Raw genomic sequence first — 22982 nt, 5'->3', positions numbered from 1 at the left:
GACGGCTCTCTTTCTGTTTCTTCTTGCAATATTCAATGCTTGCACTGTCATCAATAGATATCTAATTTAAGTTAGTGATATATAGTTATATACAATTATTAGTGATATAATTGACTTTTTTATAAAATAAAATTAATACTAATTAATTGTTAAGGATAAGAATTGTTATTCATCTAAAAATCAAACTCATGCTGGTTGTGATATGGTGATATTTTAGAAATTCGAATTACAAAAGAGTCCCACAGTTGGAGGTAAGATAAATGATAGCATTAGCCATTAGAAATAGAATATTTTGGAGTCATATTAACTTCTCACCTCCTCTACACTGCTTTAAAGAATAGAAAACAAGGATGTGGGTGTATGGCATAGGTTTGTTAAGATAAAGTCACAGCTATTTATTGAATATGTTACATGTTCAATCTAAAATTCACTACTCTGTTATGCAATTATATAGAACTATTCACAACTGTTATTTTACCATTAATGAAAATAACTGACACATGATAATTTATTTGCCACCCTCATCATATGTTTTAGATACATGGAATATGTGATTCCTAATAAAAAATCAATAAAATTGTTTAAGAAATTGCTAGGTTGGTTGATCAAAATTATGCAACACAACAAATCAATTCAAATCAAGATATCTCAATAATGATACACTTTATGGAGGAGAACATTAAACGTAAGTTACAATTGAATATATATTCAATACTATAAGATTTAAGCTTTATAGTTGAGGGTATATGAAACGTTTCTATTCACAAAAAAAAAAAAAAAAAAAAAAAAACCCTAAAAATAATTGCTAATAACTTAAACAATCACTCATCCATAAAACAAGCAAAGCAGTATAAACTACAATCCTAAACAACTCCAAAAATACAAACCAAAAATATCATTAAAATACTCTTTACACAAGCACGAAAAATGAGCATACAACATGAATTACCTACAGAATTATTACTTGAGATATTTTCCAATGTTGGAAGATAATTGCCAAAATTTTTAGGCAACATCAAAATGAGGAACGCAATTTTGAATTCACAACTGATGTCTATTACTTTCATATGAACTACTTTTTCTCTACTAATCACAATCTAATGCGTACAAAATTGTGCCACAAAATATTATAGTCCTATGTTTTCTCTTTTCATTAACCTTATCCGATGAAGTTGTGCATTGTTCTAGAGTCATTGTTATATTTTTGAAAAAAAAAAAAAAAAACTTTGACTTCATGGATCCAATATTGCAATTAATTCTAAACCAAACAGATGGAAAACAATTGCTGCAAAACTATCGACAAATACTTCGGCATACAAATTTTGGAACAAACACATTTCGCATCCCAAAAAACCAAGCATGCAAGAAAAATGGAGTGGGTCATTGGGATCATGAATGCCCTTACCCTTATGGAAATGAAGAATTACATGTTACATGCAGAGTGTACTCAATTGACTTGGAAATGTACAAATTAGCCAACCAAGTATGGTAGAAATTTTGTTTCCAAAATAAAAATCTACATTAAAATTTCCTCATTCTATTCCAAATACAAATCTATAATAATACAAAATTAATTCCATCACCAAAACCTCCAATTATCATGAATCCTACAATATATTGGTCAAACATATGTAATGCAGCTTGAGTAGCAATACATAGAAAAATATTAATAATTAATAATCTATAATAATAACACTATCATAAACAAATTTATCACGCGCAATTTGCGGGTCCGTGACTAGTTTTGGTAATAATTAAAACCCAAACTTTTACCAAATGAAAACCATAAATTCACAAAAAAGAAAATCCAATCCACCAATGAAAACAGAAAGGAAAAGGGTACTGGCTTTGTAATAAACATCATCAACAACAATAATGATGAAGACACAAAAAAAGAGGACATAAAAAATGCTTAGATTTACAACTTGTGTTATATCATACATTTACCAACAGTAAATTAGGACAAAGTATTGTACCTCCTCTTTCAAAATTATCTTGATTGCATATGAGTAACCTGCATGCAAAATTTCCTTAGCAACCAAAAAGAATAGAGGATTTTAGTCAATTTGAGATGACTAATCTCCTCAATGAGAGAAAAGATATAGTGTTGGTTTAATATTTCTAATGATCTTTATTTCTACACTTTGTCTGTATAAAATACAGCCATGATATGGATTACATCCGATTGAAAATAATTCAAATAGCAAACTAATTAGAATTAAAATAGCTAAAACAATTGGCTAATGAGATAATAACATCCTAATGAGTAATGACAACCATCGTAATCACCTAATCTATTCTACAAAATAGAATGAGTTTATTTCAAATCCAACTACTGTTAAGTAAAGGTTCAATTCCCCATTTCACTCTATAATAATATTAAATCAATCACAGGAACCAATCAATACAAGGGAAAATACAAGATCAATTAAGTAGAGGATTGAGTGGGAACCTATAGGTAGATCACTTTTGGAAATATAAAACCACAAAGAAAATTTCAAACAACAAAGAGTAGCCCCTTTCTCATTAAAAAATAGTAATAAGCAATATACCAATCAACACGAACTCAGCAATGTACCAATCTTTGTTGAGTTACTATTATCTATCAAATCATAAAAATAAAATAAAATAAAATAAACTAAAAAAACATTTGAGAGGAAATTAACTTGGTCAAAATTATACAAGTTGTGAACATATTTATCACCTCCATATTTGTTCCATCTTTTAATCAGTCATGGATAAAAGCAATCCGATTTCTTTTCTCCACCATGCTTTCCTCTTCCAGCTTTGATTTTTTTTACCAAAAACAAATGCACTTCATCTGCCATGTACAATACCCAACAATAAGTAGAAAATTTTCACAGGATAAGACCCAATTCCAAAACTCAAAATGAACAAACCCAACAAAGATAGAGCTTCAATTAAAAAACCCACCAATAAAAAATTCAACACCCTAAAGAAAAACGATTTAGAAAGTAAAAGGGAAAAAAACATCAAACAAAAGAATAGAGCACAAAAGAAAATGGGATTTAGAGATTTTTCAACTGAATCATCCAGGTTCTATAACTATTTATATACTGTGAGAAGACGAAGACAGAAAGGAAGGGAAACAGAGAGGCTTCCGTTAGAAGCGAGAAAGGTTATGAAATAAGTGTGAAACCGTAGAATAGAAGGTGGGGAAGGGGAAGGAACTAAACGTGGGCTTTATCTATGCTACCATTCAAGGAGCTTCCTTCGTTTGGAATTCTCATTTTTTTGGTTCAAAAATGCTCTTACACTCTTATGTTTATGTAGAGACAAAACTAAAGGACAATCAGGTAAAAATATAACTTTAACTCTTACTAAAATATTGCCTAAAAAATAAAATAAAATTACTTTATCCACTTATAAATTAGATTTTCAAAATAAAAATTATATATAAAAAATAAAGACTATTTTTTTTTTTTTATAAAATAGGACCACTAATCCCAATGTTTTCACTAAATCAAAAATAAAAGTTTCATCGCACGCACAAAATGCGTGTAATGAGACTAGTGGTAGAATTAAATTTATAAAAAGTGGACTTTTTTTCTTTTTTTTTGAGAAAGTATAAGAAGTGGATTTTATAGTGGAGATAGAGCTGAGAAATATTTTATATTTATTAATATTCTGAAGTTGTTAAAAACTATTTTAAAATTTATACAAAAAATGATAGAAATTATATAACTGTTGATGTAACTTAACATGAGTGTAATAATAATATTAAATATTACACAACTTTTAGTATTTTAGCATATATGTTATTCGTTAAACGAGGATTAGGTAAAAAAAAAAGAAAAAGTCAGGTGCTGTGCTGAAGCCTGACTGTTGATGGCTACCACTCAAAAATCAAGCTTAAAAAAATGAATGGCCCACCTCTTTCATTTTCCACCACACATCCTAGTCCTACACTTCAATCACTTCATAGACTTCCAGTAGTTCTACACTTCTACGGCAATACCACTCTTTGAAGTTTTCAATTTTGTCTTATTTTCACTTCTCCATTCCCACTGCCAAACTCTCTCTCTCTCTCTCTCTCTCTCTCTCTCTCTCCTGCGTTTCATTCTCAAGAACAGAAAATTTCATCTTTTCACCACAGCCAAACTTTTACTCACACTTGGAACCATCGTATCAGCTGTCTAAAAAAATAGTCTATTTTACAAAAAAAAAAAAAAAAAAAATCTACTGTTTTTTTTTTTTTTTTTTTTTTACATTATCATTTTTACAAAACACTTACATGAATTTATCTATTATACATATTTTTTTATTAAAATAATATTTCTCTTGACTTTTTCTATTATTTCCCACCTACTCCCACTTAACCCTCCATTCTCTTTTCTCTGAGTCATAATACACTCCCTTTTTCGGTCTTTATCTCTATCTTTGTCTCTCTTTCTTCTCCTTTTTTTTTTTTTTTTTTTTTTTTTGAGAATCTTTTTCTTTCCTCTTCTTCTTTTACAATTTGAGTTTTATGCTTTTATTATAGATGATGATTTTGAGTTGGGTTTGATTAAGGGTAGTGATTTTGGGCGAAGAAAGCAAAATTTCGGTTTGGATTTTTCTTCCTCTTCTTCATTCTTTCTTCTTCTTCTCCTTCTTCTTTTTTCAATTTCGGTTTGATTATTTATATGAATTTGTATATGGGTTTGATGAATTTGGATCTAGATTTAGAACGATTTTGATGATTTTGTGGTGTGTCCGTAATGATTTTGGGTTGGGTTTCTTGATGAGTTTTGATTGATTTTGAGTTGGGTTTTCCAGTAGGTTTGTTTTGATTTTGAGTTGGGTTTTCTAATTGCTTTTCCGTTGATTTTGGGTTAATTTTCTGTGCTAGCTTGGTGTTTGGTGGTGGTCCTAGGTTTGGTGGTTGGATGGTTATTTTCTGTTTCCTTCTCATTCTGCCGCGCTGGGTTGTTGTAGACGTTGGGGAAGATGCTGGTTGTTGTAGACGTAAAGGAAGAGAAGTAGTTTGATAGAGGAGAGAGAAAAAAATAAAAATCATTTTTACATGCACGGTTATTGTTCATTTGCAAGGCCGTGGTGTATATTTGCACATTTTTATAAATGTGGATGTGGGTGTTTTTTGGGATAAAATGCGCAAAATTGAACATTTTTTGCATTTTATACATTTTTGCAACCACTAATATGGTTGCTCTAAGAGTTTAGAACCTCTGTAGTTTAGAACCTCATTCAAATTTAAATTGGAGTGTAGGAATTGGTGTTGTCCATGATTGCTGCACAAAATTATCATTTCAAAGCATCCATATCAGTGGATGCAAACTTATCGTCTATTTTACACTAAAAAAGCTACTTTTTCTATTTTACACACTCATTTTTATAAAACATCCACATCAGTTTATCTATTCTACACATTTATTCAATAAAATATTCTTTCTTTTACAATTTTTTATTATTCCCTCCCTCACTGCCCCTCTCTCTCTCACAGACCCAACACTACCAACGATCACTCCACACCCAACCACCATCATCACCACCCAACCACCATCATCAAGGAAAACCAACCCACAAAACAAGAAATACAAGATAGACATGGTCAACCTCAAAGGAAAACACCCAAAAATCAAATGAAAATTACAGAACCCAGAAGAGAGAAAGAGAGAGAGAGAGGGAGACAGAGGGAGAGAAAGCTTCATAGTGAAACTCAAATCAACGTCGCCGTTGCACAACCACAACAAACCAACGTCGCCAAAAACCAAATCTAAACCCAGCCAAAAACCCAAATCCAAACACAAACCACCGTGAAACTTATACCCATCAAATCTAAGACCTACGACGAGCTGCTACCCATGACCCCACAACCCCACAAACCCAATACCACCCACCCTAAGTCGATCTTGAGAGAGAGAGAGAGAGAGAGAGAGAGAGCTTCATTTGATGATCGGCGTGGCGTGGTTTGATGATTGGTGTGGCATGGATTGAAACGGCGAAACCCAGAAAGGTGAGAGTGAGAAGCAAAGAGATCGTGAGGTGGACTGAGGTGAGAAATAGCAAAAGCCAGAAAGGTGAGAGTGAGAAGCTGAGAGAGTGAGGTGAAGGAGAGAGAAACAAATCTAAAATATTAGATACATGATTTACAGTAACCGTGCATATATACACGGTTGCTGTAGCAACTTGCAAATATGCACACTTTTAGAAGTATTGATATAAAGCATTTTTGAAACAAAATAGGTAAAAATAGTGTATTTTTCTATTACACATAACTTTACCTCCACTAATTTTGAACTTGGGGCAGTACTTTTTTATTATTTTATTTGTAATATGGGTAATTATTCAATGGAAATAACTCAGCGTGCTTCTCGTGGGAGTAGTATAATAAAGTATAGTCCAACCCTGACAACTGTTTAAAGCAATCACATTCAGCCAAAATATTTTCCCTCAAAAAAATAAAAATAAATAAACACACATTCAGCCAAAATATAAAACAAATAGCGAAAGCGATTTTTTTTATTTTATTTTTTATTTGCAAGAGGAATTGCTGTACAGCAAAGCGACCAACCAAGTACAATGATTGTCGGAGTAAGAAGTGTAGATAGAAGCAACACTTTAGCTCTCTCCCTTTCAACTTAACTCTCAAATTTCGTTTACTAAAAAAAAAAAAAAAACTCTCAAATTTCAAAGTGGGGTTGTGTGAGGTTGTTAACTTTGTCGTGTGGTTTAAGAAAGGAGAAAGTTAAATGTCCATTGAAACGCCACTGCTATTAGACACAGTTGCAAATGCTGTCGTTGACTACAAAGGCCAGCGAGTCCTCAGATCCAATTCCGGATGTTGGAGGTCTGCATGTTTCATCATAGGTAGGAAAGTCTCACCCAAATCAATTCAACAAAGTGAAAAATCTCTCAAATAATTAAGAAATGTGATGATCATCTCTTTTTGTGTTTTTGGGCATAAAAATAGTATTATGTATGAATATGATGGTTTATATTATTATTATTATATATTAGGTGTGGAAGTGGCGGAGAGGTTTGCATATTATGGGATTAGCTGCAACCTGGTCATGTACTTGACTGAGCAGCTGGGACAATCAACAGCCACTGCAGCCGAGAACGTCAACACTTGGTCAGGAACGGCATCGTTGCTTCCTCTTTTAGGAGCATTCGTAGCTGATTCTTATCTGGGGCGCTACCGCACCATTATTATTGCTTCTTGCATTTACATTCTGGTGCGTATATCTCTCTCTTCCTCCTTAGGCTATGTTTGATGGTGAAAATAGAGAGTATGAAAAATGAAGGAGAGAAAATATGAGAAATTTTAGGTGAAAAGTGGGAGAAAAGTATCAATTTCATAGCAGAAAAACTAGCAAGTTGCAAAGATCTCATAGGCAGCACAAGTGCATAGGCACCTGTTTTCCAAATAATTCCTGTAGCAAACCTCAAACAACTATTGTCCTGGTCTCGACTTTTCCACAAAGGCTATGTAAGAAGGACATGGTTTGTGTCCACATTAGTGCACCGACAGGGGCGTAGCTACGTGGAAGGATGGGGGCCATGGCCCCCCATTTTGAATTTAAAAAAAAAAATTATTTTAATATTTTTAAAATTTAGTCTAAAAAATAAGAGTTGACACTCCCAAATTTTTTTTTTTTTTTTTTGATACGGAAACATGTCATTTAATTAATTAGAAAAATCAGCATCTTGGTACAAAGCTTCCCTAACTATTGGAGGAACATCTTCCATCCAATACAAATCTTGACTAATGTTTCTAGCAAAATGAGCTAACTCATGAGCAACTCTATTCCCCCCACGCCTAGTACATTCAATCGTAACCCATTGTAAGTTCCTAACCAAATGATGAATATCCCCAACAACATTCCCAAGCAAAGAAAAATCATCCTGCAAAGCTGAAACAGTTTTCATGACAGAAGAATTATCCCCTTCAATGACAAGTTGAGAAAAGCCAGCATCAATGGCAAATTCAATAGCTTTCCGACATGCAAGAAACTCAGCCTCCTCACTAGAAGATACCTCAGGACCCTTTGCTGCCATGGCTGCCATAACCTCACCTTTTTCATTCCAAATAACTACACCAAAACCTAAACTGTTAAGAGCCGAAAACAGAGCTGCATCAAAGTTAAGCTTGAAGATCGAAGGAGGAGGGGGCTGCCAGGTGTCCCGAGAAGCTTGCCCTCCATGTGATGGTCCCATTAGTACAGAAGCAATCCGAAACTCCTCCAAAAACTCTGTTGCCCGATTATTCAACTAGCCTGGATCATGAAACTTACCCCCATGCACAACCCGATTTCTTTGATTCCAAATCAGCCATGCTTGAACTAGCACAACCTCCATATCATGAGACTCTACCCGCTCCATTAAGTATTCCATTAATTGAAGCATATCCACCATACCTGACCCACCTTTCTGCAGAATTTTTAAGCTACCCGCCACACATCTCTAGCCGCACCACATTCCCAAAGCACATGGACAACTGATTCCGGAAACCTCAAGCAAATTGGGCACATCGCATCTGCAATAATCTTTCTCTTAGACAGATTCAATTTTGTTGGTAATATTTCATTACAAGCTCTCCACCCAAACACCTTTATTTTGTTGGGAATTCTAAGCTTCCAAATTGCAGGCCAAACCTCCTTTCCAGCACAACCCCGAGAACTCTCAGTTACCCTTCCTTCGCTCAACACTGTCCTAGCCACCTTGTAAGCGGATTTTACAATAAAAATCCCCTTCCTTTGGTGCATCCAAATCATACAGTCCTCCACATGTCTTCGGCTGAACTATATTCTACAAATAGCTTATGCATCTTCTTTTTCAAACATATCCATGATAAAATCAGCACTCCATGCATGCAAGTCTTGGTCAATTAATTCAGCAACAGTCGCCTCACGAACTTCATCTTCCACTAGATTTAGAGGTCCATTTGTTGGATAATTTGGTATCCATTTATCCCCTAGAATCTGTATTGAGTGGCCATTCCCAACTCTCCAGCAACATCCAGACTTCAAAATAGGAAAAGCAGCCACAATACTCTTCCAAACAAAAGAGCAATTTGGCAACTCCTTAGCAGCAAAGAGAGAAGTTCTTGGAAAATATCTAGCTTTGAGGCATTGGAACACCAAAGAATTATTATCATGCAGAAACCTCCACCCTTGTTTAGCTAGCATTGCTAAATTAAAGGCCTTTAGATCCCTAAATCCCATTCCTCCCTCCCTCTTTGATAGCGTCAATTTTTCCCACCTCTTCCAATGAATTTTCCTTTCATTCCCCACCTGTCCTCACCAAAACTTAGCACACATTGCATCCAGCTCATCACAAAGTTTCAAAGGGAGTTGGAAAACACTCATAGTGTAAGTAGGAATGGATTGAGCAACTGCTTTAATCAGAATTTCCTTACCGGCCTTAGACAACATCTTTCCCTTCCACCCCTGCAACTTTTTCCATATCCTATCCTTCAAGTATGAGAACGTATGATACTTTGTTCTCCCTACTAAGGTAGGCAGCCCTAAATAGGACTCAAATCGGTTCACTTCCTGCACTCCCAAAGTCCTCAGAATGCCTTGCTTCTGACTGGCTGAAGTATTGCTGCTATAAAAGACCGAGGACTTTTCCAAGTTTATGCACTGGCCTGACGCATTAGCATAAGTCTGAAGCATCTTAGAACCTCCACTTCATTTTAAGTTGCCCTGTAGAATAAGAGAGAATTATCTCCAAACAATAAGTTAGGAACTTTCGGTGCCCCTTTACAAATGGAAGCGCCATGAATTTTGCCATTAGGTTCTGCTTTTGCCAACAAAGATGTAAATCCCTCTGCACATAACAGAAATAAGTACGGTGAGAGAGGGTCTCCCTGGCGGATTCCCCTAGACGGAGTCACATTCCCAGAAGGCTTTCCATTAAGTAGAATAGAGAATGATGTGGTGGTAACATAGGTCATCACTCTCTCAATCCATTTTTCTGGAAAACCCAACTTTTGCATAATGCCCTGTAAGAATAGCCATTCCACTCGATCATATGCTTTGCTGACATCCAGCTTTAAAACCAAAGCACCTGTTTTACCCTTCTTCCTAGCATGCATGGAATGCAAAACCTCATATGCCACAATAACATTATCTGTAATAAGTCTACTTGGCACAAAAGTACTCTGAGTGGGAGAAATAATATCAGGAAGCACTTGTTTCAGTCTATTGGCAAGGACTTTAGAGATAACCTTATAAATGACATTACAGAGGCTAATAGGTCTAAATTCAGACATTTTCTCAGGATTCTTCACTCTAGGGATAAGCACAATATTGGTATGATTTAAAATCGGTAACATAACCCCATTATTCAAAAAATCTAACATAGCGTTCACTACATCATCACCTACAATATGCTTGAATTTTTGATAAAACAAGGCATTCATACCATCAAGGCCAGGTGCCTTTGTTGGTCTCATCTGAAATACAGCTTCCTTGATTTCATCAGCAGTAAAATCCCCAGAAAGCATCTCCTGCATGTCTGTAGTTACTCTGGCCGACACTGTACTTAAACACTCCATTTAATGACATGATCTTGCAAAAAAAAGATTATCAAAATTTAGTATGAGTTCATGATACCCTTTATATGAGTCCGTCGCCGTCGTTGTGAGGCTTTTGAGTGGAAAAATTTAGTATTTTGATCCCCATGTTTCAACCATGCAACCCTAGATCTCTGTGCCCAATAAATCTCCTGTTTCAACAAGAGATCATCCAATTGTTTACTAATTGCCAAATACTCCATCTTACTTTCATCAGTAGTGACAGCTCTATTAATTCTATCAAGTCGATTCTGAAGGGATTTAATTTCTTCCTCCTCAGGTCTAGTCCTTGTGTCTCCCCATGCCTTTAATTCATCACCACATGCCCTAATTTTTGCATGCACATCTGCCAAACTTGAAGCCCCACTTCCTGCCAAACTCCATGCTTGCTAAACCCGAGTCTCACAGTCATCCCACAACAACCAACATTCTTCAAACTTAAAACCCCGATCAGCTCTACGATGTTTCTGTCTGAATTTTTGAACCTGGATAGCAATAGGAAGATGGTCTGAAGCATGAGGAAGAAGGTGCACTACATTATTGACCTGAAACTTCTCAATCCACCCCTTTGTTGCCACAGCTCTATCAAGTCTTAATTTAGTATTTGCATCATCCGGTCTCTTGTTAGTCCAAGTAAAATGATATCCTTTGTAACCAAGATCTTCTAATTGACAACTCTCCAAGGCCTCCCGAAACTCATTAATTTGGGAGTTATGTGGCTTCCTTATGCTTTGTTTTTCTGAAGAATGGAGTATAGCATTGAAGTCTCCAAAGCATAACCATGGACCCTCCACAAAAGTCTTCAAATATTCCAACAATTGCCAAGACTTATGTTTTTGTTGTGTCTCTGGCCAACCATAAAAACCTAATATCATTCTTCCATAAAAAAGCTAATCCACCACCAGCATCTGGATGCTTAACAATTATTTTATTTTGAAAAGGCAAGTCACCGTAAAGATTATTAAAATCCCTGTATCCAACCGTGTCTCCATAAGAAAACACACCATGGGGGTTTGTTCCCTCACTAATTTGTGAAGGCTACGACCTGTCCAAGGGTTCCCAAGCCCTTGGCAGTTCCAACTTAGGATCCTCATTGCTCCCGGCAAGGGTGGCTCTCCACCCCTGCCGATAAAATAGTTTCAACAACATCTCCATCTCCAACCTTTCCATGCTTAGGCTCCCTAAAATCAGAATGGTCACATAGCTCTTCCTCCCTAGTAGAAACACTGCTTCTTTTTCCACGGGTAGGCAGTTGCAAAGCTTTAGACATTCCTCCAACCCCAGAGTCCATTCGGTTAAACCTTGTCCAAGTGGATTTGGGCTTTACAAAACTAGGCCCAACCATCTCCAACCTCTGATCCAGTCCACTAGCTTCAACTCCAAGCCCGACTTCCTTAGTTTTACCCGTTGCCACCTCAATAAAATCAACCCCAGCTGGCTGCCCTGTCACTTCTCTCATCAGCTCCACATCAGTACCTTCACAAACTGGATCTGAAACCAGCTGTAAAGAATTTCCATCCTGCACGTCGTTTGTTCCGCCCAACTCCACGTTAGCATCTTCCTGGAAAGTAGGTAGTTCCCCTAGATTCTTGGATTCAACTTCAACTTGTTTACTAGGGTTTGTATCTTCCACACCCGTCGCTAGAAAAGTCCCTTGCACTGGACTGTAATTTGTAGACTCCCCTAACGTTTGTTCTTTCACAGCCCCAGCCCTACCATAGTTATTTCTTGATGGGAAAGAACGTGGACGCCCTCCCAAAGCTCTTAAAGACTCCCCATATTAATAATCCACCTCCCCACTATTCTTACTAACAGCAAAATGCAATGCACAATGCTTTACATCGTGCCCTAACAGACCACAATAATGGCAGAACAGAGGTAAATGTTCATACTTAAACGTTACCCAACTGCGAGCCCCATCTGAACCAGCAATGAAACCTCCTCTCCGCAGCGGCTTCCCAATCGGCACAACAACTTTAACTCTCATAAAATAATTCAACTCATCTTGTCATCGCTGCCCTTCAACTTCTTCAACTCTACCAATTCTATTACCAACTTCCCTTGCAACTTGAGGGGAAACCATATCGAATGGTGCACCCCATATTTGAATCCATAGAGAAGCATACTCCAATTAGATATTCCCTACTGTCATCCCCTTCTACCATCTTTGAAGCAATAATAATTGATTGTCGAATGACCAAGGACCATCTTGTAGAATACGTGCCATATCAAACTCTGTTTTAAACTTGAATTGGAAGAGATTCGGACCCACCTCAATAATCTGTAAACTGTTCTCCAATCCCCATGCCCTTCTCAATGTAGTCTTTGCTGCACGTTTATTGAATGGTTTACATGTTAAAAACTTCCCAATAAGACTCAAGCTACAACTCTCCATAGCCTGCACTCTGCCTTCATCGGAGATAGGGATAATCTCCTCTTCATCAGACGTTAGTTTCATATTACCCAACCCTCAGCCACATCATCTGCCATACTACTGAGATCACAAAAGAATGAAAGGAAAAAGCAATACCCTTAGACCTAGGTCAAGGGAGGGAAGGCTCGTGAAACACGAGAGAGAGAACTCTACGGCTGGGAGAAAACCCTAGCATAGAGAGCTGAAACTACACTCCCAAAATTTTGATTTAGTGTAATGATACTTTTAAAAAAAATAATTGGTTTAATAGTTATAAAGACATAACATTATTTTTCGCAATTATATTTTTTTATTGTAAAATATAATCTTATATCTGTTAAATATTTAATAAAGTTTTGCACCAAACATGTTTGAATCTATATCTTTTTCAATCTGTCATGTGACAATTAACAAGTCATTGACTCATTAAAAAAATATTGTCACTAAAACTACACATGAAATGTCTCTTTAGTTGCCACATAATGGATTAAAGCAAGATAGTTTCAAATATATTTGGAGCTTAACTTCTTCTTCCAAGTTTTAGATCATTTATGTTTTTGAAAATTTTATTAGTTCAGTTGAAAGATTATTTTACTTTAGTATAAAATTTAATAATTTGTATAAAAAATGAAACTTTTTAATAATTTTACTATAAAAATGGTAAAAATGAATTTTATTTTATGAAAAATTGCTATCAAACATAATTGTGATTGAAAATACTAAGTTTTTTTTTTTTTTGGTGTGTGTATATATATAACCTATCAAATAAAAAAATGTGTGTATATAATAATAAAAAAAAACATTTGTATATATGTGTGTGTGGGGTTATCTTAATAAATATATTAGTGTTGCAACTTGGCTTTCCAAACAAAAATTCATGACTCTACCCATGTGCACCGATCATGTTAGGATATGGATATATGTTTGCATCCTAGTGTCCGGCGTAGTTGATGCACTCATATAATCCCAACCCATGTAAGAACTGCCCACCTTTACCAAAGAAAGGAACAAAATGGAGAGTATTGCCAAAGTTGACTCAGTCCTCTTCCTCAAAAATGTCAAAAGCCTTTGCATACAAGAACTCTGCTAGAGATTATTAGTACATTTTCATAGAAACAAAAGGTTTTTCAAACAACACATGGTTTTATGACAGGATAGCATCAGCTTTCAAAACCAAATCTTCCCAAACTAAAGATTAAATATTTCGGCATTATATTTTAAACTTAGGCGTTTTTTTTTTTTTTTTAACTAACCATGACTTAGATTGGGATTAATCACAGGGACTAGGCTTGCTGACTCTGTCAGCTATGCTTCCTTCTATCAGTACCTCTAATTACGTGGGCAAAAACAAAGTTACATTAGCTTCTTCCGAGCTCCAAGTGAATTTATTCTTCATCTCTCTATATCTAGTAGCAGTTGGGCAAGGTGGACATAAGCCTTGCGTTCAAGCTTTTGGAGCTGACCAGTTTGATGGAGAAGATCCGGTGGAATGCCAAGCCAAAAGCTCATTCTTCAATTGGTGGTATTTTGGACTATGTGCAAGTAATTCTGTGGCAATATTGATCCTAACCTATGTACAAGAAAACCTTAGTTGGGGTCTAGGATTTGGAATCCCGTGTGTTGCAATGGTCATTGCCTTAGGTGTCTTCTTGCTTGGTGCTAGAACTTATCGATATAGTGTCAAAGAGGTGAAAAGCCCATTTGTGAGAATCGGTCAAGTGTTTGTTACCGCAATTAAGAATCGGCGGGCTAAACCATCAGAAATAGCTATTGAAGAGGAAGCTTGCAGAACCTTGCCACAGCATAACTCTGAACAATTCAAGTAAGAGAGCAATAATATTCAGTTTTATTTTAAAGACTTACTACCTGTTTAATATTGTATTTCTTGTCCCAAAAAAAAAAAAATAGAAAATTTGTATACAAATACGATATAAAGGGTTCAGGAGGTTAACTTGTTTTTTTTTTTTGAACCTTGATTGGTATTCATTGATCACGAAATTGAAGTACAACAGAGACAAAGATTACAAACTACCTATTGACTACCCAGACTTAACATTTGGACCTATCAATAAGCAGTACATTCTGAATTATAGGTGGAGAACATCCAAACCACGTTTGAGATATCTCTGTGCTCCTGGTGATTTGAGCTATATTGTGCGCTGCTCTATTGTATTCCCTTTTCAGATGTTTCACACTCCAGCTCCTAAAGGACGATAGCATGGTGAGAGCTCCTTGTCGGATAATACCAAAATCAGCACCAAAAGATCTAGAATTCAGTGCTTGGACAGCTATAGCTGAATCAGATTCAAGTATTATTGTAGACAGCTGCAACTCACATGCTAGCTTTATCCCTTCCTCAATAGCGTAAGCTTCAGTTACTTCCACAGTGTAGCAGGCAGGTAACAGCCTTCCTCTTGCTGCAACAACACCCCTGCAGTCTCTGATAATCACGCCCACACTAGACAACATACCATTCTCAGACGTTGCTCCGTCCACATTAATTTTGCACACTTCAGGAGGGGGTGCTGCCCATCCCACATTAGGAGCCTGTTGCTTTAAGAAGCAGGCAGCCATGTCCCCATTATACTCTCCCAGCGAACTTTTGGCATACCCCCAGATTTGTGAGGAAGGCAAGCATTGCCCATCATGGACTGCTTGATTTCTGCTATACCATACTGACCAAGCAGTTATGAAGAACACCTCTTGGTCATTTGGCATGCCAGCCTGGAGAATGTGCAAAGCCACCTCCACCAAGTCATGGTTTTCGGCCATTATATTCACTGGGTAGGTTTGCCAGTTCCACCATACCTCTCTGACCATTCCACACAAGAGTAATGCATGGATGGTGCTTTCCATTTCTTTTCCACAAAGGGGGCATAAGTCATCAGTGTTAACTCCCCTTCTTCCCAAATTCAGCATAGTTGGGAGGCCATTCATACATGCTCGCCAAGCAAAAATTCTGACTTTTGGCGGAAGCTTAAGTTGCCACATCTTCTTCCACAAGGGAGTTCTGAAATCTCCATATGAGCTCTCACCAGTCTCAGTCTTTTCCACTACCGGTAGCGCCACATAGTAAGCGCTTTTGACAGAAAAAACTCCTCGTTTGTTACCAATCCACACAATACTGTCATCAGGGAGGCTATAGCTCAACGGAATGCTGAGGATAGTTTCAGCTTCAAAGGGTAAAAATGTGGCTCTAATCAGGCCTGCTTTCCATCTTTTCGTGTCAACATCAATTAAGGAGGAGACCATGGGGAAGTCATCAAAGTCAAGTTGAGGGGAACATACCTTGTGTGTGGTTGGGGTGGGGAGCCATTTATTCTCCCATATGTGTATCAGCTTTCCATTTCTAACTCTCCATCTAGTACCACGCCTTATGACTTCCAAACCATTGTAAATACTTCGCCAAGCATACGAGGGGCTACTCCCTAACTTTGCTCCCATAATATCACAACTCGGGTAGTACTTAGCTCTATAAATTCGGGCAACTAGAGTTGATGGGTTTGTGAGTAGTCTCCAAGCTTGCTTTGCTAGCATAGCTAAATTAAAAGCTTGGAGATTATGAAACCCCATACCACCTTGAGCCTTTGATTTACACATTTTCTTCCACCCTACCCAAGCCATTTTTGCTTCCTCCTCTTTTTGACCCCACCGAAAATTCCTCATCATCCCCTCTAATTCCTCACATAACCCCTTCGGTAATTGAAAACAACTTATTGAATATGTTGGGATTGCTTGTGCCACCGCCTTAATTAGAATTTCCTTACCACCCATAGAGAGTATCTTTTCTTTCCACCCGGAGAGCTTTTTGTGTACTTTCTCTTTTATTTCTGCAAAAACTTGGTTCTTGGACTTTCCAATAACTGATGGTAAGCCAAGATACTTGCCATGTCTCGTATCTTGCATCGGCCCCAAGATGTCCAGCATTTCACACCTTGTTTCGTGTGGAGTGTTTTGGCTGAAAAATACCGAGGACTTATCTGCATTAATTTTCTGTCCTGATGCTGCCTCATATTGCTGAAGAAGCTCAACAAGTTTGTGACCCTCTTGTCTTTCCGCCTTACAAAAAAGGGGGCTGTTGTCCGCAAAGAACAAATGAGTGACTTTGGGGCAACCCCTGCATATGGAGATTCCATTGAGCTCATGAGAGTTGTTAGCATCAGCAATAAGAGCCGAAAAAGCCTCAGTACATAGCAAAAAAAGATAGGATGAGAGTAGATCACCTTGTCGGAGCCCTCTTGATGGCACAATGCATCCATGTGCTTCCCCATTTATTAGCACAGAGTATGAAACAGTGGTTACACATTTCATAATCCAGCCAACCCACTTTTCATGAAAACCCAATCTTTTCATAATCCCTTCCACAAAATTCCATTCAACCCTATCATACGCTTTGCTCATGTTGAGCTTGACCGCCATAAAGCTCTCCTTTCCCACCTTTTTGTGATCTAAATAATGCATTAGTTCAAAGGCTACAAGAACATTATCAGTTATTAGCTTTTCAGACAAAAAAGCACTCTGATTTTCTGATATTATCTGGGGCAGAATAGATTTAAGTCGATTAGCAAGTGCTTTCGATATAAGCTTATAGACAACGTTACTCAAACTAATAGGGCGAAATTCCTTCATTCTGGTTGGGTGTTTAATTTTTGGCACAAGGGCTATGTTGGTTTTATTGATATCAGCTATGGACATGTTAGAGTTAAGCACATTTAGCACCATGTTTGTTACATCAGCCCCAACAATTTTCCAATATTTCTGATAGAAAATAGCTGACATACCGTCTGGTCCGGGCGCTTTTGTTGGATGCATCTGAAAAAGAGCTGTTTGAATTTCCTAGGCTATGAATTCTTTGATGAGGCTTTCATTCATGTCTGCAGTTACCTTGGCTGGGATAAGGTGGGTCACCTCCTCAATTCGGCTAGGAAGTGATGAAGTGTATATATCCCCAAAGTAGGATAATGCTGTAGCTGCAATACTACTCCTATCCTCGCACCATTGCTCATTTTCATTCCAAATTCCAGTGATTGTATTCTTTTTACGTCACTCGGAGGCACGATTATGAAAGTATCTAGTGTTGTGATCCCCTTCACTCAACCACTGGACACGTGATCTTTGTGACCACCAGGTTTCTTCACTATCTAACAGCTCATTAATCTCCTTTCTAAGCTTGTTTATTTCCTTCCCATGCTACCCATCTTTATCTCTTTTGGTTAATTCAGTTAGAAGCTTCTTTTTTTCCTGGATCTTTTTGGGGATGTTGCCATACACCTCACTACTCCAGCTTGCCAAGGCAGCCTCACAACACCTAAGCCCTTCAACAATGCCTGCTGGACTTTGTGACACAAGGCTGCCACTCCATGCCTCATCGATTGCCTCCTCACAATCAGCTCTTCTTGTCCACATTGCCTCAATATGAAATCTACGCTTTCGCCGAAGACTAACTGCATCTGATTCCGAGAGTAACAGTGGGCAGTGATCAGACGCTGTGTCTGTTAAATGGTGAACTTTGGTTCTTTGGAAGTGATTAAGCCAATCCATCGTTGCAAAAGCTCGGTCAAGTCTCAGATAAATTCTACTCTCATCCTCTTGTTGGTTACATCATGTGAAGGCCAGCCCACTATATCCCATATCTTTGAAGCCACATCTATTAACTGCACACCGAAAGCTATCCATTTGCTGTTGAGGCCGTGTAAGGCCCCCTAGTTTTTCCTCCGCTAACAGAATCTCATTAAAGTCTTCCAAGCATAACCACGGGAGCTGAAATTGATTGTTTAGAGTGGCTAGAAAATTCCATGATTCCTTTCTTCGATGTGTCTCTGGATGCCCATAGAACCCAGTCAATCTCCACTTAAAGCCTGAACTTGCCTCTGTTACTACAGCATCGATATGGTGCTGTGAGTAGCTTTTGATTTTTTAGTCTACCTCCTTTCTCCAAAATAACGCTAAGCCTCCTCCTTTTCCTTCCTTCTGAACATAGAAGCCATTCGCATAATCGATTTTAAACTTCACTCTCTTCAACCTTGCGATTTTCATCCTCGTCTCCTATAAGAATACGATTTTGGGATCTAAGCGTCGCACAAATTCCAGCAACGCATTCATTGTCCGGGGGTTCCCAAGCCCCCGGCAGTTCCAGGCAAAGTTACTCATGGCCCCCGGCAGTGCTGCCTAGCAGCCACCGCCGATCCAGTCAAAGAATTCCCATTCTTCGTTGGTACTTCCTCTGCCTCACAGACCTTTTTATTCACTCTATTCTCCTCTGCCTCCAGTATTTCTATCTTTCCCATTCTTTTAGTCCCCACTGCACTCTCCTGGTCCATTATAGAGCTTTCACCCCGTGGGCCTGGCTCCCTAGCCAATTTTTTCAGCCTGCCCTTACCTCTCTTCTGTCCATTGCAGCTTGGGCCGAAGTCTAAATGACCAATGATGCCAACATCATGAAAATCGGTCTTGGGCTTTATTGGGCTTGTCACTTCCCCCTTTTCCTTTCTTTTTTGCTTTTGTTGGCCCATCACTGAACTTGCATCTCTAATGGCTTTTTCCTTTTTCTTTAACCCGTATGTCAGCATTTTCTGCGAGTCACCGGCGTTACTTCCTATCTACATATCAGGTTCAGCTTTTTCGGAGTTGTCCCATCTAGGCATCTGTCCATCCATCTGGTTTCCTGACTTGTCCAAATCACCTTGAGCCACCCAATTTTCTGCTTTTTCCATCTTGTGATCTGCACCATCAGTGCGACCACCTTCACTGGACTTCATCAACGTTTCCCTTGTTTCCTCCGTTGGCGTCTGTGACCGTTCCATTCCTGCCGTCCCATTCGAATGGTTGCTACTATCATTTCGGGGTTTGCCTCTTTCATTGCTTCTTTCATTGTTTCCTTTATGTGTCGTTGGCCCTAAGCCAATCACCATACTGGAGTTCTTGACTTTGTGCATCTATTGGTACTGTACAATGTCTAGCATCATGACCAATCTTTCCACAATAAAAACATATTATAGGCAGCCTCTCATATTTGAAGGTGACCCACAGCCTTGTTCCTTCCAGACTTGTGATGTACCCACCTCTTCACTGAGGCTTGTCCACCATCAGCTCTACCCAAACCTTCATAAACTTAGCCTGGTTAGAATGCCAAGATCTTGTGTCGGTCTCCACATACCTTCCCAGCTTGCTTCCTATGTCTTTCCCAGTGTCTTCTGACATATGCTCAAATGGCAATCCCCAAATTTGGACCCAAAAAGGTGAGTGTGTAAACTCCATGTTTGCTGCAGTCAGTCCCTTATTCCATCGCCGGAGAAGTAGTGGGTTGTTATCGAAATTCCAAGGGCCATTTTTTTCCACCCATTCCATCTGATACTTAGAGCTGAATTTGAATTGGAGAATGCCGTTACCCACCTCAACGATTCTGAGGTCTGAGCCCATCTTCCATGCCGATCTTAGTGTGCTCTTCAAAGCACGTTGGTTTTGCTGCTTGTTGACTTGTAGCCTACCAAAGAGACTTAGCGCACATTCCTCTGAGATTTCTGGTCTACTCTGGTTTGTGATCTGAATGTCTTCTTCTTCTTCCTTAGTGAGTTGTAGATTTTGGAGGCTATCTAGTATTGTTTGCTCCATCCTAGTTGACTGAGGTTTGGCCACCACCTGTGGTTGGCGGCGCTGCCAAAAGAAAGAGCCCTAAGGGAGGAAGATAGCTCTTACCATAGAGAGAGAGAAGGGACTCCTACCAGGGGAGAGAAAGGTTTTTCTGTGTTAGATAGGAGGTTAACTTGTTGAAGAGATAATACTTGGAGAAGAAAATTAAAACCTTATTCTAACATGTAATAAACATATTTAATCCAAAAGCTTATTTATGGGTTTCGACTAGACATAATAAAATTAGACTTGGACTTAATTAATAAGCCCAAAAGAAAAATATTGGTATTAGTATGGCTTTTGTACCCCTAAAAAAATTGGGTTGACCCAAATCCAGACTTGCTGAAATATCTGTTCGGGTCGATCTGCAAGTCACATGGGTGAACTCTTTTTATTTTCAAAGGAAAAACTTTCGCTTACTTTGGCTCTTTGATCCTGTGAAAAAATGTTTTGGCAGTTTCACTTCTTGTTTTTTTTTTTTTTTCCTTTCTATTTTAAGCTCTTTTCTTGTTAGGAACACTTATAGATTCTTTCTTAACATAGTGGAGCCTTGAAGACTTCAATTTAGTGAACCACAGACTATGTACACTTAAAATTTTGTGTATTCTCATAAAAAAATGTGTTTTATTTTAACTTTTACTTAAAGAGTGTTTTTATTATTTATTCACTTATTTGTATTGAAAAGAAGACAGTCAATTTGATCAAATTTCATTTTTAATTATTATTATTATTATTTGCATGTGAAAAAAAAGGTCAAACTAGATTGACCTGATCCTAAAAAGAATGTATAAGGGTTATATCTTATAGGTTTTGCAACACATATAGTACAACCCATTGTTGACTTAAACCCAATCTTACCTAAACCCGAAAACATCGAACTTGAACACAATTAACTTGACCAATTCGCTAGAGCTAGTTTGCTGCGTAAACCATTTATTTTACCTATGCTCCACTGAATTAGCTTGGGACTTATAGACAATTTTCTAGAAAAGTATCAGAATTTTGATATATTACTAATTAAAAAACAGTCATACCACTTGTTTCCCAACTAATAATGAACAAGTCTTGCTCTTCTTTCAGATCAAGAAAACAAGTTTTAATTCCTTTTTTAGATCTAATCTCCTTTTATAGAATGATTTGGATCCACTAATGTGACAGGTTCCTTAACAAAGCCTTGCAAGGCAAGGTATGTACTATTAGTGATGTTGAAGAAGCAAAGGCCGTTCTTAGGCTTATTCCAATTTGGGCTACGAGCTTAGGTTATGCTATTGTGTTTGCACAAACCTCAACTTTCTTTACCAAGCAAGGGGCTACTCTTGATAGAACAATTTTTCCTGGCTTTGAGATACCAGCTGCTTCACTGCAATTCTTTATCGGCCTGGCCATTGTTTTTTTCATTCCTTTATATGATCGTATTTTTGTTCCTATAGCAAGAGCTATCACCACTAAACCTTTTGGAATCACAATGCTACAGAGAATTGGAACTGGGATGCTTTTATCTATCATTTGCATGGTAGTTGCAGCTCAAGTTGAAATAAAAAGGCTCAAAACTGCTAAAGAATATGGGTTGGTTGATATGCCAGATGTGACTATTCCAATGAGTGTGTGGTGGCTTCTTCCTCAATATGTTTTGTCTGGAATTGCTGATGTTTTGACCATTGTTGGGCTACAAGAATTCTTCTATGATCAGGTCCCAAGTGAATTAAGAAGTGTTGGTCTTGCCCTCTATCATAGTATTTTGGGGGTCGGGAATTTTTTAAGCAGCTTTCTTGTCTCTGTCATTGAGAAGGTGACTGGCGGGGATGGAAAAGATAGTTGGTTTGCTGATAATCTTAATCAGGCACATCTTGACTATTTTTATTGGCTACTTGCTGGAATTAGTGCAGTTGCATTTACTGCCTACTTGTATTTTGCAAAATCTTATATTTATAATAGGCCAAGTACAATTTAAATTTAAATTCAGTCACTTTGTTGTAAGTAAGTTTAAATTGTATTTAGGCATGTGAATGCTCTATGTTATTTGTTAAATTAAAGTGAAAAAGAAGAAAATCATTGAAAAAGAGAAAAAAAAAAAAAAAAGAAAAAAGAAAAAAAAGAAAAGAAACAAGTGGAAGGAAAATGATAATGTACTAAGACATAATATGTTGGTTCCTTTCCCTTTCAACTTTCAAGGTCATGAATTTTTAAAGTTTGGGTATAGTTTTGTGAGGATACATTTGTAATGGGCTTGGATAGGCTAAACCTATTTTGAATTTAAATGTTGCTCCAAATTGGTTGATTTAGATTTTTTCTTATCTATAGCCTATTTACCTTGAATGATAAATTTGTAAAAGTTGATAAAACGTGTCAAATTTCAAGTTCTTAGTAGTTCAATTTGGTCTCTCAATCACTAATTAA

General features: G+C 37.5%; 1 protein-coding gene across 1 annotated transcript; it reads left to right on the top strand.

Moving 5' to 3' along the window:
• The first annotated feature begins 6494 nt into the window (after window positions 1-6494).
• LOC126722567 (protein NRT1/ PTR FAMILY 5.10-like) lies at window positions 6495-22547 on the top strand. Its single transcript, XM_050425717.1, has 4 exons — window positions 6495-6831; window positions 6982-7199; window positions 14237-14778; window positions 21744-22547. Exons 1-4 carry the CDS (start codon window positions 6714-6716, stop codon window positions 22534-22536), a joined length of 1671 nt encoding a protein of 556 aa, XP_050281674.1. The 5' UTR covers window positions 6495-6713; the 3' UTR covers window positions 22537-22547.
• The last annotated feature ends 435 nt before the right edge of the window (window positions 22548-22982 follow it).

This window comes from Quercus robur, chromosome 4 (genome assembly GCF_932294415.1).
Source record: "Quercus robur chromosome 4, dhQueRobu3.1, whole genome shotgun sequence".
Lineage (NCBI taxonomy): Eukaryota > Viridiplantae > Streptophyta > Magnoliopsida > Fagales > Fagaceae > Quercus > Quercus robur.
The sequence above is the reverse complement of the archived record's forward strand: the minus strand, read 5'-3'. Positions and strand labels throughout refer to the sequence as shown.

Coding starts and splice junctions, on each gene's coding strand:
- LOC126722567 (XM_050425717.1), top strand. CDS start 6,714: ATGTCCATTGAAACGCCACTGCTATTAGACACAGTTGCAAATGCTGTC. Junction 7,200..14,236: donor CTTCTTGCATTTACATTCTG/GTGCGTATATCT, acceptor GATTAATCACAG/GGACTAGGCTTGCTGACTCT. Junction 14,779..21,743: donor CATAACTCTGAACAATTCAA/GTAAGAGAGCAA, acceptor CTAATGTGACAG/GTTCCTTAACAAAGCCTTGC.